Below are 13,999 nucleotides of genomic sequence, written 5' to 3' on the forward strand. Positions count from 1 at the left end.
CCTAGCCTTCTACAAAAGAAAGGTTCACCCCCAATGGGTCCCTCGAGATCGGTACCCTGGGTGGGCGGGCCTCTACTCGCCAGGCCCAGGGACCGCGCGGCAAGTGTCGGAAAACCGCAAAAGAGAAGATACGACAATGTACGTGACGGGTGGTGTCGTAGTGTCCGTGTCCACTAGCTCCGAGTAGAGGGGGCGTTCTGCAGTTAAGGGGAAACCCGGTACACGGAGCCCTCTCGGAGACCCGTGTTTACTTTACAGCCCTTGCCCTGCGAATGCGCACCCCCCCTAGCTAGGGGTCAGGGCTCTCTAGCCCGTAGCCCGATGCCGATCATCCGGCTCGCTGGGTGCGCTTCTCAGCTCCCCGGCCCTGGATGTGAGGTTAATGACTGCACTCCAAGTGCTCCAAGACGCTCGAGCCACCGCCACCACCACCCACACACGACACACCACAAGAAGGAAGAGTACAGCGATCGCCATCTCGCTGGCCTCTCCGCAAGAGGCCTCCCGACCGCGTCGAACTCACGGCGCGGGCTCTCTCGGCTACGGGACCGGCCCCAGCTTCGGCTGAGGGCTAGAACAGCTCTCTCGCTCCGACCGAGGAGGATGGAGGCGCCCCTCGAAGAGACATGCGTCCGAGCGGAGCCCGGATGCGCCATTTGCGTTCAAAGGTTCGATGATTCACTGAATTCTGCAATTCGCACTACGTATCGCATTTCGCTGCGTTCTTCATCGTTGCGAGAGCCAAGATATCCATCGGCAGGAGTTGTGGGGTTTCATAAGTTGAGGCAGCGCCGGCAGAGAGCCCGCGCTGCGCAAGAGAGGGGGCCGTGGGGAGGGGAGAGCCACTCCACACTCACCCAGGCGCGAGACAAGAGGGGTGCGGGCCCGGGTCGGCTCAGGAGAGCCCCCCGGACAGCCGCGCGCTCCGCGCGAACGCGGAGCCCGCGACGGGGTTAGACGGGGTACGGTGCAACATCGGTGTGGGTTGGAAAGACCGGTAATGATCCTTCCGCAGGTTCACCTACGGAAACCTTGTCACGACTTCTCCTTCCTCTAAATGATAAGGTTCGGACAGCTTCCCGCGGCGTCGCGGCTGGAGAACCAGCTGCGGCGCCGCAGTCCGGGGGCCTCACCGGATCATTCAATCGGTAGGAGCGACGGGCGGTGTGTACAAAGGGCAGGGACGTAATCAACGTGCGCTGATGACACACGCTTACTAGGAATTCCTCGTTGAAGATTAATAGTTGCAATAATCTATCCCCATCACGATGCAATTTCAAAAGATTACCCGGACCTCTCGGAAGCTGCCGAGCCCAAATCACTGTGAGAGTCGTGATTTCTTCTTGGTTTTCAAAAATCTCTCACACCACCCTCCCAGCTCTGGAATTCTGGACAGGGTGGCCAACAACCACCCCTGGAATTGCGACTCGCCACTTTCCTCCCCCTGTGAATTTGTGTGAGCTGTGTGTCCTGAGATTTGCCGTTCCTTCTCGAAACACAGAAAAAAAAATTGGCCACCGCGTCTCCGCACCGTCCTCCCGTCGTGCCTCCCGCCTCCGTGTACGTCACATCGGTCTTGATAACAAGCACGGTCGATCCGTTGAAGCGATACACTCGTTCCTATCTCGCTGGAGGGCTGGCACGGAGCTCTGTGCCGGCACACAGAAGAGCCGTGCGGCAAGAAGAGCTCGATGGGGAGTGAGAACCGTCAAAGGTGCTCACGCAGGTTCCATGGGGCGTGGGGGCTCCATGGGCTCCGAGGAAGCCATCACGCCCGGGTAAGCCATTGGCATGGGCTGGTGAGCCATGTAGCGTGGGGGGGAGATATGGGGAGATATGGGCCGGGCGGCGTCCTCGGTGCGAGATCTGGGGAGGTACGGGGGGAGGTACGGGGGGAGATATGGGGAGATATGGGGAGATATGGGGAGATGGGGAGATCGGAGCACATGCTGCCCGCTTCGACAGCGCACGCCTCAGCGACGGCCACCCTCGGCCCAGGTGCATCCGCGCGCGGGCTGGTCGGCTACTCGAGTACGCCGAGACACCCTTCCGAGAGAGAGAGGCACTTCCGAGCGAGACGTCCGTTCTACTTGCGAGAGCCGCCCCGCCCCTGCTCGCCCGCTGCAGGTCTTTGGCGTGCTCGTCGCGCCGCAGCTCAAGGCGCTGGCGGGCTGGCCGGGCCTCTTCGGCGCACTCGGCGCGGCGATGCTCGCGGCACCGGCGGTGCTGCGGCCCGCAGTGGCTATAGAGGGGGCGTCTCTCGCCAAGCTCAAGCGGGCCTGAGCAGGGCCATGTTTGTGCGCGCTCGCTGTCCCGCGGCGTTTTCTCCGTTGGCATGCGCTTCGATGGATGCCGCGCCTGAGGCGCACAGCCATACCAACACGCGGTCGACCGAAGGCACCAGCGACACCACGACGCTGGATACCCGGTCTCAAATTCGAATTGGCGGAGCGCGGCCGGTGCGTCAAACACTCACACTCACTAGGGGGTATAGTCTGTATCTGAGAGCCGTACGGTAATAATGATTCTTTCGGGGTCTCTCACAAGCTGCGCGAGAGAACACATCGAGCGTGTGTACGTGATGGCCGGGCTGCCAACAAGGCCCTATGCTACCTGCCTACCTCACGCGCGGATCGTTCAAAGAGGACCAGCGCATGCACAGGCTTCTCTGACACATGCGTCCTTTGTTTGAGCTTGAGGCTAATTGTGAGACACGCCCGACCGCGTGACGGAGAGCGAACCGACGCTGGCGCGGGTCAAGCAGCGTCGGTTCGCTATACCAGCTCCGAATGGGTACCCGCTTCCCAACAAAAACGCAGCCAAAGGAGAAAGAAACGGACATCTCAAAGAAAGAAGAAAGGGGCGCGCGCCCCACCGGATAAAGATGCAAATGAGAAAATGGCACGAAAGAATTTTACATGAAAGAAAGAAAAGGGGTCGGGGGTCAAGGAAATTGCTCTGGGGTGGCGCGGTAACTCGGCGCCGTCGAATTCTTTTCCTTTCATCGAGCCCTCCAGCCCCCCTTGGGTGCGCGCATATTGCGCCTGGCACGTGCAGGACACCGCCGGGCACATTCCCGAGTGCAGCGCCGAGCACGCGGAGCAGGGCTCTTAGTCCTCGATCAAAATGCTCGTGAGATCGCGCGATTTGTTGTGTGGATGGTGTTTGAGCTAAGAATCGTCAAAACTCTCTCCCCCTAGTCAACACATTTTCCGAATTCTTTTTCCTTCGCGGCAACGCGATGGCGGCAAGGCCTTTTGCGCGCCCGCCCTCGTCACGCCGAAGACCAACCGACGTCGGACCGCGGTGAGACCAGGGGTCTACTCAAGTGCCTGCGCGAGTGAGTGTGTAGTGGGGGTGTGACGTGTGAGGCGTGCAGTGTGGTGTTCATTAGCTCCGAGTAGAGGGGGCGTCCTGCAGTTAAGGGGAAACCCGGTACGCGGGGCCAACCCTCGGAGACCCGTGTTTACTTTAAGGCCCTTGCCCTGCGAACGCGCACCCCCGGGGCTAGGGCTCTCTAGCCCGTAGCCCGATCCCGATCATCCGGCTCGCTGGGTGCGCTTCTGAGCTCCCCGGCCCTGGATGTGCGGTTAATGACTGCACTCCAAGTGCTCCAAGATAGATACAGTGGGTCCCACTGTAGGAAGGCCATGAAGCCTACCCGGTGGCAGCAAGAAGAAGAATTCTAACAATACACGCTGCGTCCTGTATTTACCGAACTGCTCTCTCTCACACACACAAACAATAACCTATCTACGCGGGGTACTTTGAGCACTTGAGCACTGGATAGGGTCGATTCCGCATGGTACGGGACCCCTCGATCGTCTCGCCCTCCCTCGCTGGTGTGTTCATTGCACATTGGGGGGTCATACAAACTCCGGCCAAATCTACGCCGGACCGGCACCGGGCGGGCCAACCCCCTTGGGCTTGGAATCGAGCGCTGGTCTAGTAGGCTCCGCGAGCCGAAGAAATCGAACATGGTGAACGGGACGGAAGAAATTTGGTTGGCTTTTCATCACAATCAAAGGACAGGCAAAACACGGGAGAAGGCAGTGCGATACGCTAGGATCATACGTCAATGGACTGCTCTTCTGTAGGTGGAGCCGACAAACGCCGGTCGGGTCGGCCCCGCCGCCCCCATCGCCGCCGCCGGGGCGGCGGCGGCCTCGGCGGACCATCCGGCGCGCCGCGCGCCCGACGGGGAGGTGTTCACCACCCCTGGCTCCTCACCCCGCCACGCCTTCGTGCGGACGCCGTGGCACCCACCTCAGGCGTCTCTCGGACTCGGTCGACGGCCGCCCAGCTGCCTGGCTCGTGCCAAGCCGACCGGCAGGCGATTCCCACTCACTGCTAGGCTAATCTCGGGCTGTCCTGCGGCGGAGTGGTGCCGTGAGGGGCGCCGCCCCCAAAACTACGATCGTTAGTACCGCGCGGGGGCAGTGCATTAATTCTGTCAAAAATCCAAATCTGCTCCGTGGAACTTATTGGGCTAGGATCATACGTCTGGGAGCCCCCCCATGCATGCCGTAACGATCGACAGCGATCTGGCTACTCTGTTCACGTTCACACCTCGTAAACCCCCCATACCCCGATACAGGAAGTAGCAAGACGTGCATGCACATATGTCGTGTCATGTCGGCGCCGCCACTCCAACGTGCGACGAAATCACTCCGGACCTCTGCGAGCTGCGGCAGACGAACGACTCCCTGGTCGTCAAAGGGCTTCGGCTGAACTACTGGAGGTTTGAGGCCTCGCCGCCGTCTGGCCTGGCAAACGAAAGGCTTCCTATCGTGATGGTGCATGGCGGGCCGGGCTGGTCGCACGACTACCTTTTGCCGCTCAAGCAGCAAGCCTGCCGCGGCAGGACAGTCTATTTCTACGACCAGGTCGGCGCGGGCGTGAGCGAGCGGCCGGTGTCTGCAAAGGCGAGCGCGCCGCACCTCTTTGACATCGACTACTATCCGGAGGAGCTTGCGGCACTGATCCGCCACCTCGGCCTGCGCCGCTTCCACGTGCTCGGCTCCTCGTGGGGCACCATCGTGGCGCAGCTCTTCGCTCTAGGACCGAACAGCGGCGGGCTCGCCGGCCTCGTCCTCTCGGGTCACTCTCACACTGCTCTCACGGAAGGGCTACAACACGCCTCCCATTCCCTGAGCCTTGAGCTTGTCCGGCTGTAGGTCCGCTCAGCGACGCGACGCTGTACATCCGGAGTCAGTGGGACCCGACGGAGGGCAATCTCGGCGCCATGCTGCCGCCTTTCGTCCAGCGGAGGCTGCGCGCCCTCGACGCGGCTCGCGACTTCGGCTCGGCCGAGTACCGCGCGCTCGCCAAGGCTATGGAGGCGCGCTTCACCGTGCGCACCTACCCTCCGCCGGACTGCTACACGAGGGCGTCGGGCCTGATGAACGACGAGATCTACGTCGGCATCCAGGGCGCGTCCGAGTTCACCATCGGCGGCGTGCTCGCGGGGTGGAACATCACGGCGCGGCTGCCGGCCCTTGGCGCGCTGCCAACGCTGCTCACTGCGGGCAGGTTCGACACGATGCGGCCGCCGCTGCTGCGCGCGATGGCGGCGGCGATCCCAAACAGCCGCACTCTCGTGCTGCCGCACTCGGGGCACTGCTCGATGATCGACGACCCAAAGCTGATGAACGACGGGGTGGCCGATTTTCTTGGCTGCGTCGAGAGCGGCGCGTGCGCGGCCGCCGCGACGCCGGTGCCGCGGCAGAGGGGCGAGGAGGCGCGGACGGCGGAAGGCATCGACGCGCCGTCGGACGGCGGCGGCGGAGTCTACCACAGGCTGGTGAGGGTCGGCGGCGTCGACGGCTGCGTCGAGGCAAGCGTGAGCGCCACCACCGCAAGCGCCTTTGGCGGGACCGAGGGCCGCTGCAAGGGCGTGGGCTACACGGTGCCCACGGGCTCGCAGGCGATCCCCTTTTGCTGCACCGTCCAAGGGTTCAAAAGGCCGCCCCTCTCGTCGGGCGCGAGCGTGCTGCAGTCAGCCGTGGCTGGGGGGCGGAGGGAGCCGCTCGCTCTGCCGCCGCTGCTCGCGTGGGGAGGCCTCCTGCTCTGGGTCGGCGTTTGGCTGGGCCGGCGGTACGAGCGGAGGCGCTCTGGCCGGGCGGCGAGGGACATTCTGTAGGACTGTGTAGCACAGTGAAAAAAGGAGATCTACCTTGTCTTGTCACTCATTGAAGTTCCCTCACCGCACAAGAAGTTGCCACAGGATCGTGCAGGGCGGGGACACATGCCTACATCCCATCTCGTGTTCCCCGAATTCGCTGGAATTTCTTTTCTCTCCGCCAGGGTTCGGACTTTTTGGTATGGTATGGTAGATCGCGCAACCCACCTCGAGACCATACCCCCCCGCCTGCTGACAGACCCAGCCTCCCGGCTGCCGGCCTCGGGCGGTCAGGACCATACCCCCCCACCCTTTGGGCCGCGGGTACCATACCACACCCCGGAAAAAGTTGGAACCCAGTTTCGAAAGGAGGAATGGGTGGTTGCGACCATGACAAAGCGCTTTAGCATCTTCGACCCAAGCCGCGTAAGCCTCGTCGACCCAGGCCGCGTAAGCGGCCTCGGCCTGGACCGCGCCAGCGGCGCCAGCGATGAAGAAATAAACGCGGTCGTGCTGGAGCCGAGCTTGTCCCAGGAGAGGAAGAGCGAGCCGGAGAGCAGCGCCAGCGACATGGCCATAGACACAACTCAGAGTAACCGAGGCGCCAGCAGCTTTGTGCGGCCGAGCCAGGCCGGTAGCACGCGGGCGGACGCTTCTGCCTCTGCTGGGACCCGCCCAGAGAGCGTCGAAGCAATGTTTCAGCGGCAGCTGGACGAGACCTTCTTCGTCGCCGGCATCGTCATCTTCACAGGCCTTTGCCACCTGAACCCCTTCTCCATCCTGCTCGCGCTGCAGCGCCATCTCCTCGAGGCCGAGATGCACTCGTCGTTCCTGCGTAACCTCCACCGTGGCCTGCACGACAGGCTCGTGCGCCGCAGGGAGCACTGCCGCTCGCGCAGCTGCAGTGCGATTTCGAGCTGGTGCGGCAGCACCAGAATCGGCGGCCAGCGGGTGCCGTGGGTGCTCTGGAACTCGACGCTCGCGCTCTTCTCGCTGGTGCTCGTCTACGACACAATCTTCATGGGGCTCTGCCTCGCGGCGACGGTGATGCTCTTCGTGCAGAACAAGGAGTCGATGGACAATGGCGGCCTCTGCCAGACCAACTCCACCTTCGACTTTTGGCTCAACAGCAACCTGCAGAAGGCGGAGGTGGACGAGGAGCGGCTCTACGATGCGCTGGGCGCGGCGGCGGAAGGAAGCTCCGAGCTGGGCGCCCTCACGGCGCAAGTCAACGGCGAGCTCGAGATGCGAGCGGTCACTGTGGAGGTTGTGCAGGGCACGCTGCTCCAGGCGATCAAGGGCGACGAAGACTCGCTCGGGATCTGCAAATCGCTGCTGCTCTCCAACCTGCTCATCGTCGCCTTTGCCAGCTGGTTCTGCGTCGTGCTCGCGCTCGGATGGGGCTCCACCATCAAAGCGATCTGGCGCATCCGTCGCGCGCGGCGCACCGCCCCGCTCGTGCTGCAGCTGCACGTCGAGGTGGAGAACCGGCGGGTGCCCGTGTCGCTCGAGCTCACACGGCTGGCGAGGCATGTCGGGGCGTCACCCCACGTCAGCCCCGGCACATCCTCCAACGCGGACCGCTTCCTCGTCGGCCAGCTCGTCACGGGCCGTCCCATCGATGCGGCGCTGGGGGTCCTCGGTTACATGGGTGTGCCTGAGGAGACCGTGTACGGTGGCCTCGCCGATGGCTTCGCCTCGATGGTGCGTGAGGTGGAGGCGCACGGCACAGAGGAGGACCGGTACTGCCTCAAGTACGTGCTGCACGCGGCGACCGGCTCGTGCGAGCGGCAGTGGCCCAACGGCGTCCTCGACGGCGGCCGTGAGTCTGGCCTCCGCCTCGCCGACTTTGCTTCGCACGCAAGCGCACGGCTCGCGGGCCTCACCGCGGCGCAGGTGGCGGCGCTCCGCTTCTATACGACAGCGGGTTACCGATCACTCAACCTGCCGCTGCGGAGCCCAAACGGTATCTGCCACCAAGGCTACCCCTTCCCCGTCACGATGACGCTGATCGCTGAGGCGCTCAAGAGGCTGCGAGCCGTCGACGCGGGCACGCGAGCGCAGGTCGACTTGTGGCGCGGGATGCGCAATGTCGTTGCGAGCGAGGCCTTCCTCGCCTGCGGCGGGACCGAGGTGGCGCCCATGTCGACCACCACCGACTTGGCAGTGGCGATGCGCTACTCGTGCGGGCACGGCGCCGCCACCACCTCGGCGCTACTCCTCAAGATTGCCACGAGCAGCTTCATGGACAGGGGCGCCGACCTGGCCTTCCTCTCGTGCTTCCCGAACGAGAGCGAGGTGTGCTACCCGCCGCTCACGTTCCTCCTGCCGACCGGCCGGAGCGAACAGTTGCAGGCCAGCGGGGTGCGCTTTACAGTGATTGAGGTGACGCCTCGGCTGAGCTGAGTTGTGAGATGTGAGTACATATGGCTGAGTACCGTGTCGCGCTATGTCATGTTTATCTCTTGTTATTGTCGCCAGCCTGTGCATTTCCGTGTTCATACGAATGCATACCTAGCGAACGGGGTTGCCAGAACGTTAAGAAATCGACATTTCGCCCCGTGACTTTTCTCTGAAGCAGGACTTAGGACTTTGCGGAGATCAGCAGGAGGATGTACACGAAGAGGTTAGGAGCAGCAGGGACCCGAGGGACCATGTGGAAGACGGCTAGTGCTAGTCCCCCACCGGGAGAGGACGACCCCCGGGCTAGTCGCCGACCACACCCACATAAGAACCCTGCACAAAGATCGCACAGGCGGGGCGGGGACCTGTTCCTTTTTACCCATCTCACAGTAGAGGTGTCCGTTTTTATTTATTTATTTCTCTGAAGCAAGTCGGACAGTCAGAGAAGAAGAGAAAACATTGAGTCGCCCCCAGCGCGGTCTCGGCCCTCCCTCTTACTACTTGACCAGCTCCCTGAAGACGGCCTCCGCCTCCTCGGCCGTCGCGTACACGAGTGACTTTGGCGACGAGAACTGCCGCCACCCGTCCTCGCCGCTGTGGTAGCCGAAGCCGGAGCCCTTCTGCCCCGCCCACGGGCATTGCGCGGCGGCGTTGATCAGCGGCCAGTTGTTGATGCCGACCTCGGCCCGTCAGGGAGGGGGGAGAGTAAGAAGGAGTGGGAGGGAGGCGACAGCGACAGAGCGCGCCGGATGTGGCACCTGGCCCGTCTTGATGCGCGCGGCGACGCGAGCGCCCTTTGCCGCCGAGCCCGTGTAGACGCACGCGGAGAGGCCGTACTCGGAGTCGTTTGCGAGGGCGACGGCGGTCGCCTCCTCGCCGTCGAACGGCGTGATCGCGACCACCTGCCGCGAAATGCACGAGGCTCGGAGAAGGCTTCTCCTTGCCGCCGTCCAATCGGCGCGGACGCCGCACCGGCCCGAACGTCTCCTCCGCCGTGATTCGCGCGCCCTACGGGGAGCGCGGCATGCGGACGAGTCGGTGGGCGCGGCTCGGAGACGTCTCCTCTGGCGGCGATGTGCCGCCGTCCTGCGGCACACCCGACAGCACCGTCGCGGGGTAGAAGTGGCCATGAGGAAGCGCCCCCGCCAGCCTCTCGGCTTCGGCGGGACCGCCGAGCAGGCAGGTGGCGCCCTCGGCGATCGCACTCTCGACGTGGCTCGACACGACTTTGCGCTGGCTCGCCGACACCATCGGCCCGATCTTTGAGCCGCTGTCGAGCCCGTTCCCCGCCACGTACCCCCTCGCCAGCGCCACCACCCTCTCCTCGAACGCCGCCTGCACCGCCTCCGCCACGTACACCCGCTCGACGGCGCAGCAGACCTGCCCGCAGTTCATCAGCGAGAAGGCGACCGCGTCCTTGGCGGCGAGGTCCAGGTCCGCGTCCTCGAAGACGATGAACGGGTCCTTCCCGCCCAACTCGAGTACGAGCCGCTTCAGCCCGCCCGCGCAGGCCGACATGATGCGCTTGCCCGTTGCGGACGAGCCCGTCATCGCAACCATGTCCACCAGCGGCGACTCGACCAGCCGCTGCCCCACAGCTCCGTCGCCCTGCACAAGCCCCACCAGCCCGGAGGGGAGGCCCGCCTGCAGCGCCTCCACGGCCGCCTGACCGACGAACCAAACCCATCAAGCGCTGCTGGGGGCAAGGCAGCCGGGTGCGTCTCCGCCGCCCGCCTGGCCCGAGAGAGGCGCCACCTCGGACGGCTTGACGACGACCGCGTTCCCGGCGGCGAGCGCTGGAATGGCCAGCAGCAGAATCTCGTCGACTGGGAAGTTCCAAGGAGCGCAGACCGCCACCACGCCTGCCGAGCGGGGCGGCGGACCGTCCTCGGGAGCGGGCAGAGAGGGCTAGAGTGCGGACAGCCGTGGCTGCCGTGTGCATCGCGGACGAGGATGGAGGATCCGCCGATCAGCTGACATTCGTTGGCGGCGCGTACGTGCCGCACAAACTCGTCCTTGTCAGCCGCGCCCTCGACCTCCTCCGTCGCCTCGGAGAGGATCTTCCCCATCTCGCGCACACACAGCTCGGCGATGGAGGCGACCTATCCTCCAGCCAACGTGTGCGTTCGCACCCGATGCCATTCGATGCGGCCTCTCACATTGCCTTGGGCGTGAGGGACTTCACGGCGGCCGCGATCCGCTCGCACCGCTCAGAGAGCGGCGTCTGCTCCCACGATGGCTGTGCCGCCTTTGCTGCCTGCAGCGCCTCGTCGACCACTGCGGGCGTGCTGATCGGCACCCGGGCAATGACGCTGCCGTCTGCTGGGTTGGTGTCCACGATGTGGTCCGCTTCGATGATCACGCCTTGCACCATTCGGGTTTCCTCGCCGGCCGCGCAGAGGGCGGGCGGGGCTCTAGTCGCCCAGGGGGACGGGTCGTTGCGAGGAAGAAAAGAATTTTGAGGTGCCCGAGGCCGCGCGCAGCCTACCAGGGTGTGCTCTAGGGCATCGGGCCCCTGCAGCCGGCGAGATGCCTCCCAATGGCGGGCTGACCGCGGCGGCCCTCGCCGCGGCGCAAGCCGAGAGTGACTCGGAGATGTCCACCATCGGCGGCGCCTCCGGCACCGACACCGAGACCGAGTCGATTGCGTCGAGCCGCAACTCGGAACGGAACCGGAAGAAGAAGGACCGGAAGAAGGCCAACAGGAAGGCGCTGCAGGCTCAGCGGATCGCGATGATGGCGGGGGGCGCCTCCTCCGACGCCGCCGCCGGGAGCGGCGACGCCGCCGCTGAGGGGGGCGCGGGCAGCGCTGCGAGCGAGCTGCTCGCGGGGATGCAGGTGGAGTACGTGCCGCAGGCGCCCGAGGCGGAGCTCTTCGGGACGGAGGAGCTGAGCGAGATGGCGGAGGCGCGCCCGCCGCTCTCCCCTGCCGCGCGCTCTCCTCCTCCCTGGCCGCCGCGGCGCCGCCGCCGAAGCGCCGGAGCGCCGCCCCGAGCGAGAGGGTGCGCCTGGCAGGGTGTTGTGTCTTCAGCGGGTCGCTTCGCCACGCCCGCGCGGCCTCGCCCCCGCGCCAGACTGCCCTTATCCCTCGCCCGCCCGCGCCGCCGACCGGCCACCGCGTGTCGACGCGCCGTGTTGCAGGTGTTTGCGCGGTTCCGGCCGCAGGCGGAGGCGGAGAAGGAGGAGAGCGAGGAGGAGAGGGCGAAGAGAGAGGCGAAGGAGAAGGAGGAGGCGGCGGCGGCGGAGGAGGAGGAGGGGGGGGGCGAGGCGGCCAACGAGATGGGAAAGAAGGCGAAGCGGCGGCTGAAGCGCCTCTCGATTGCCGAGCTCAAGCAGCTCGTGAGCAAGCCGGAGGTGCGAGACTGTGTAGCTGTGAAGAGTGCAGGAGCTGTGAAGATTAGAGAGCAGTAGCTTCAGCCGGAGGTGCGACCGACGCCCCGCCGAACACGCCTCCCCACACACCTCCCCGACCCTACCCGGCCGCTTCCCGACTCCCTCCCGACTCCTCTCCCTCTGCGCCTTCCCGACACGCCCCCGACCCCTCGCCGCCGCCGCCGCCCGGAAGGGGCAGTGGAGGGCAGCAGCGGCAGCTGTGAGCAGCGGCAGTAGTGAGCAGCTCCCCCCCCCGGCGGCAGGTGATCGAGCCGTGGGACGTCACCTCCGCCGACCCGCGCCTCCTTGTCAACCTCAAGTCACTTCGCAACACGGCGACCGCACGCCCCCTGCAGTCGCGGCCCTGCCCCCCTGGCCCCCTGCCCCCCCTGGCCCTTGCCGGCCTCTTTTGCCCGGCGGCCCTGGGCCTTGGCCCTGGCCCTGTGCCCCTCCGACCCCCTGGCCCCTCATCGCTCCGACTCTGCCCCCGGCCCGCTGCCCCCCCCCCCACCCCCACCCCCCCTCTCCCCCCCCTTGCAGGTTCCCGTGCCGCGGCACTGGTCGCAAAAGCGAAAGTTCCTGCAGGGGAAGCGCGGCGTCGAGAAGCCGCCCTTCGCGCTGCCCGAGTTCATCGCCGCCACCGGAATCGAGAAGATCCGCGCGTCGGTGATGGAGAAGGAGAACGCGAAGAAGCTCAAGGGCGAGATCTAGCCGAGATCTGGCCGAGATCTGGCCGAGATCTGGCCGAGATCTGGCCGAGCTGGGCGTCGGTGAGTGAGCTGGATGATGTGAGGGAGCTCCAGGGGGCGAGGGGGGCGACTCGGAGGCGACAGAGACCCGTCTCTCTGCCCCCCCTCCCGCAGGCAAGATGAAGGAGCGCGTGCAGCCAAAGATGGGCAAGATCGACATCGACTACCAGGCGCGACGCATGCGCCCGTGGCCCAGCCGACGCGAGACTCGCCGCTCACCGCTCTCCCCTGTGCGCGCTCTCAGGTGCTGCACGACGCCTTCTTCAAGTTCCAGAGCAAGCCGCGCCTGAGCCGGTTCGGCGACACGTACTACGAGGGCAAGGAGCACGAGGTGCAACTGCGGCAGAAGAAGCCGGGCGTCGCGTCCGACGAGCTGCAAAAGGCGCTCGGGATGGAGCTGGGAGGGCCTCCCCCGTGGCTGATCAACATGCAGCGGTACGGGCCGCCGCCGTCGTACCCGAACCTCAAGATCGCGGGCCTCAACGCGCCGATCCCCGAGGGGGCCACCTATGGCTACCACCCGGGCGGGTGGGGCAAGCCGCCCGTCGACGAGTTCGGGCGAGGACCCGCCGAGATCGGGACGAGATCGGGACGAGATCGGGACGAGATCGGGACGAGATCGGGACGAGATCGGGCCACCCGTCGACGCGCCCATGCGGCCACTGCTGCGGCGACCTCCTCGCCCCGAGGGCGGTGGGCGGCGCCTCGCCACAGCGCCTCGCCACGGCGCCTCGCCACAGCGCCTCGCCACAGCGCCTCGCCACAGCGCCTCGCCACAGCGCCTCGCCACAGCGCCTCGCCACAGCACCTCGCCACAGCGCCTCGCCACGGCGCCTCGCCACAGCGCCTGATTTGCGCGCCAGGCGGCCGCTGTACGGCGACGTGTTTGGGACGGCCGGCGCCGAGCCTGCAGAGCAGCTGGCGCCGTCGCTGTCGCGCGACAACTGGGGCGCCGTGGAGGAGGACGCCGAGGGGAGCGACGACGAGGAGGAGGAGGACGAGGAGGAGGGCGGCGGCGGCGGCGACGGCGACACCGCGTCGGAGCTCTCTGCCGACGAGGTTGCGGCGGGCATCTCGTCGGTCTCCTCCTCGTCTGCCGACGAGTGGCCCTTCCCAGCCTCCCTTCCCCCTGAGCCTTCTCGCACCCCCTCTCCCCGGCAGGTCGCCTCTAACTCGTCCCTCCCGTCCGGCCTCGCCACGCCCGACTCGCTGCACTTGCGCAAGCAGCTCGGCGCGCAGCGCGCCGGCACCGCGACGCCCTCGTCGGTGACGGACGGCGCGCAGACGCCGGAGTCGGTCTCGTCGGCGCAGCTCTACCAGGTGCCGCCGCCGCCTACCTGCCCCCCCCCCCCCT

At 65.9% G+C, this 13,999-nt stretch overlaps 5 protein-coding genes across 5 annotated transcripts in view; 4 read left to right on the forward strand and 1 right to left on the reverse strand.

Annotated features, from left to right (window-relative positions):
- Nucleotides 1–689: 689 nt before the first annotated feature.
- EMIHUDRAFT_67751 (hypothetical protein) lies at nt 690–1,189 on the forward strand (the record flags this gene model as incomplete). Its single annotated transcript, XM_005762665.1, is given in 3 exon segments — nt 690–770; nt 958–1,086; nt 1,106–1,189. Coding segments are annotated over 3 exon segments (294 nt in total), but the record flags the coding sequence as incomplete, so codon positions are not given.
- A 757-nt stretch (nt 1,190–1,946) lies between these two features.
- EMIHUDRAFT_216017 (hypothetical protein) lies at nt 1,947–2,283 on the forward strand (the record flags this gene model as incomplete). Its single annotated transcript, XM_005762666.1, has 2 exons — nt 1,947–2,018; nt 2,128–2,283. The coding sequence occupies 2 exons, from the start codon at nt 1,947–1,949 to the stop codon at nt 2,281–2,283; spliced, it is 228 nt and encodes a 75-aa protein (XP_005762723.1).
- A 5,484-nt stretch (nt 2,284–7,767) lies between these two features.
- On the forward strand, nt 7,768–8,637 carry EMIHUDRAFT_437936 (hypothetical protein; the record flags this gene model as incomplete). The annotated part of the gene is made up of 1 exon (XM_005762667.1): nt 7,768–8,637. A coding segment is annotated over one exon (760 nt), but the record flags the coding sequence as incomplete, so codon positions are not given.
- A 272-nt stretch (nt 8,638–8,909) lies between these two features.
- Nucleotides 8,910–10,925, reverse strand: EMIHUDRAFT_358314 (putative alcohol dehydrogenase). Its single transcript, XM_005762668.1, has 6 exons — nt 10,458–10,925; nt 10,259–10,386; nt 9,611–10,189; nt 9,497–9,532; nt 9,283–9,426; nt 8,910–9,204 (listed from the first exon to the last, which is right to left on the reverse strand). Exons 1-6 carry the CDS (start codon nt 10,591–10,593, stop codon nt 9,022–9,024), a joined length of 1,206 nt encoding a protein of 401 aa, XP_005762725.1. The 5' UTR covers nt 10,594–10,925; the 3' UTR covers nt 8,910–9,021.
- A 128-nt stretch (nt 10,926–11,053) lies between these two features.
- Nucleotides 11,054–13,999, forward strand: part of EMIHUDRAFT_216021 (hypothetical protein) — a gene marked incomplete at both ends in the record, with an annotated part of 3,718 nt that continues 772 nt past the window's right edge. The window contains 6 exons of the mRNA XM_005762669.1: nt 11,054–11,362; nt 12,467–12,562; nt 12,890–13,173; nt 13,509–13,599; nt 13,690–13,725; nt 13,807–13,965. Coding sequence (XP_005762726.1) covers nt 11,054–11,362; nt 12,467–12,562; nt 12,890–13,173; nt 13,509–13,599; nt 13,690–13,725; nt 13,807–13,965 — 975 coding nt within the window. The remainder of the gene's footprint in view (nt 11,363–12,466; nt 12,563–12,889; nt 13,174–13,508; nt 13,600–13,689; nt 13,726–13,806; nt 13,966–13,999) is intronic.

The sequence above is a fragment of the Emiliania huxleyi genome (genome assembly GCF_000372725.1).
Source record: "Emiliania huxleyi CCMP1516 unplaced genomic scaffold EMIHUscaffold_67, whole genome shotgun sequence".
Classification (NCBI taxonomy): domain Eukaryota; phylum Haptophyta; order Isochrysidales; family Noelaerhabdaceae; genus Emiliania; species Emiliania huxleyi.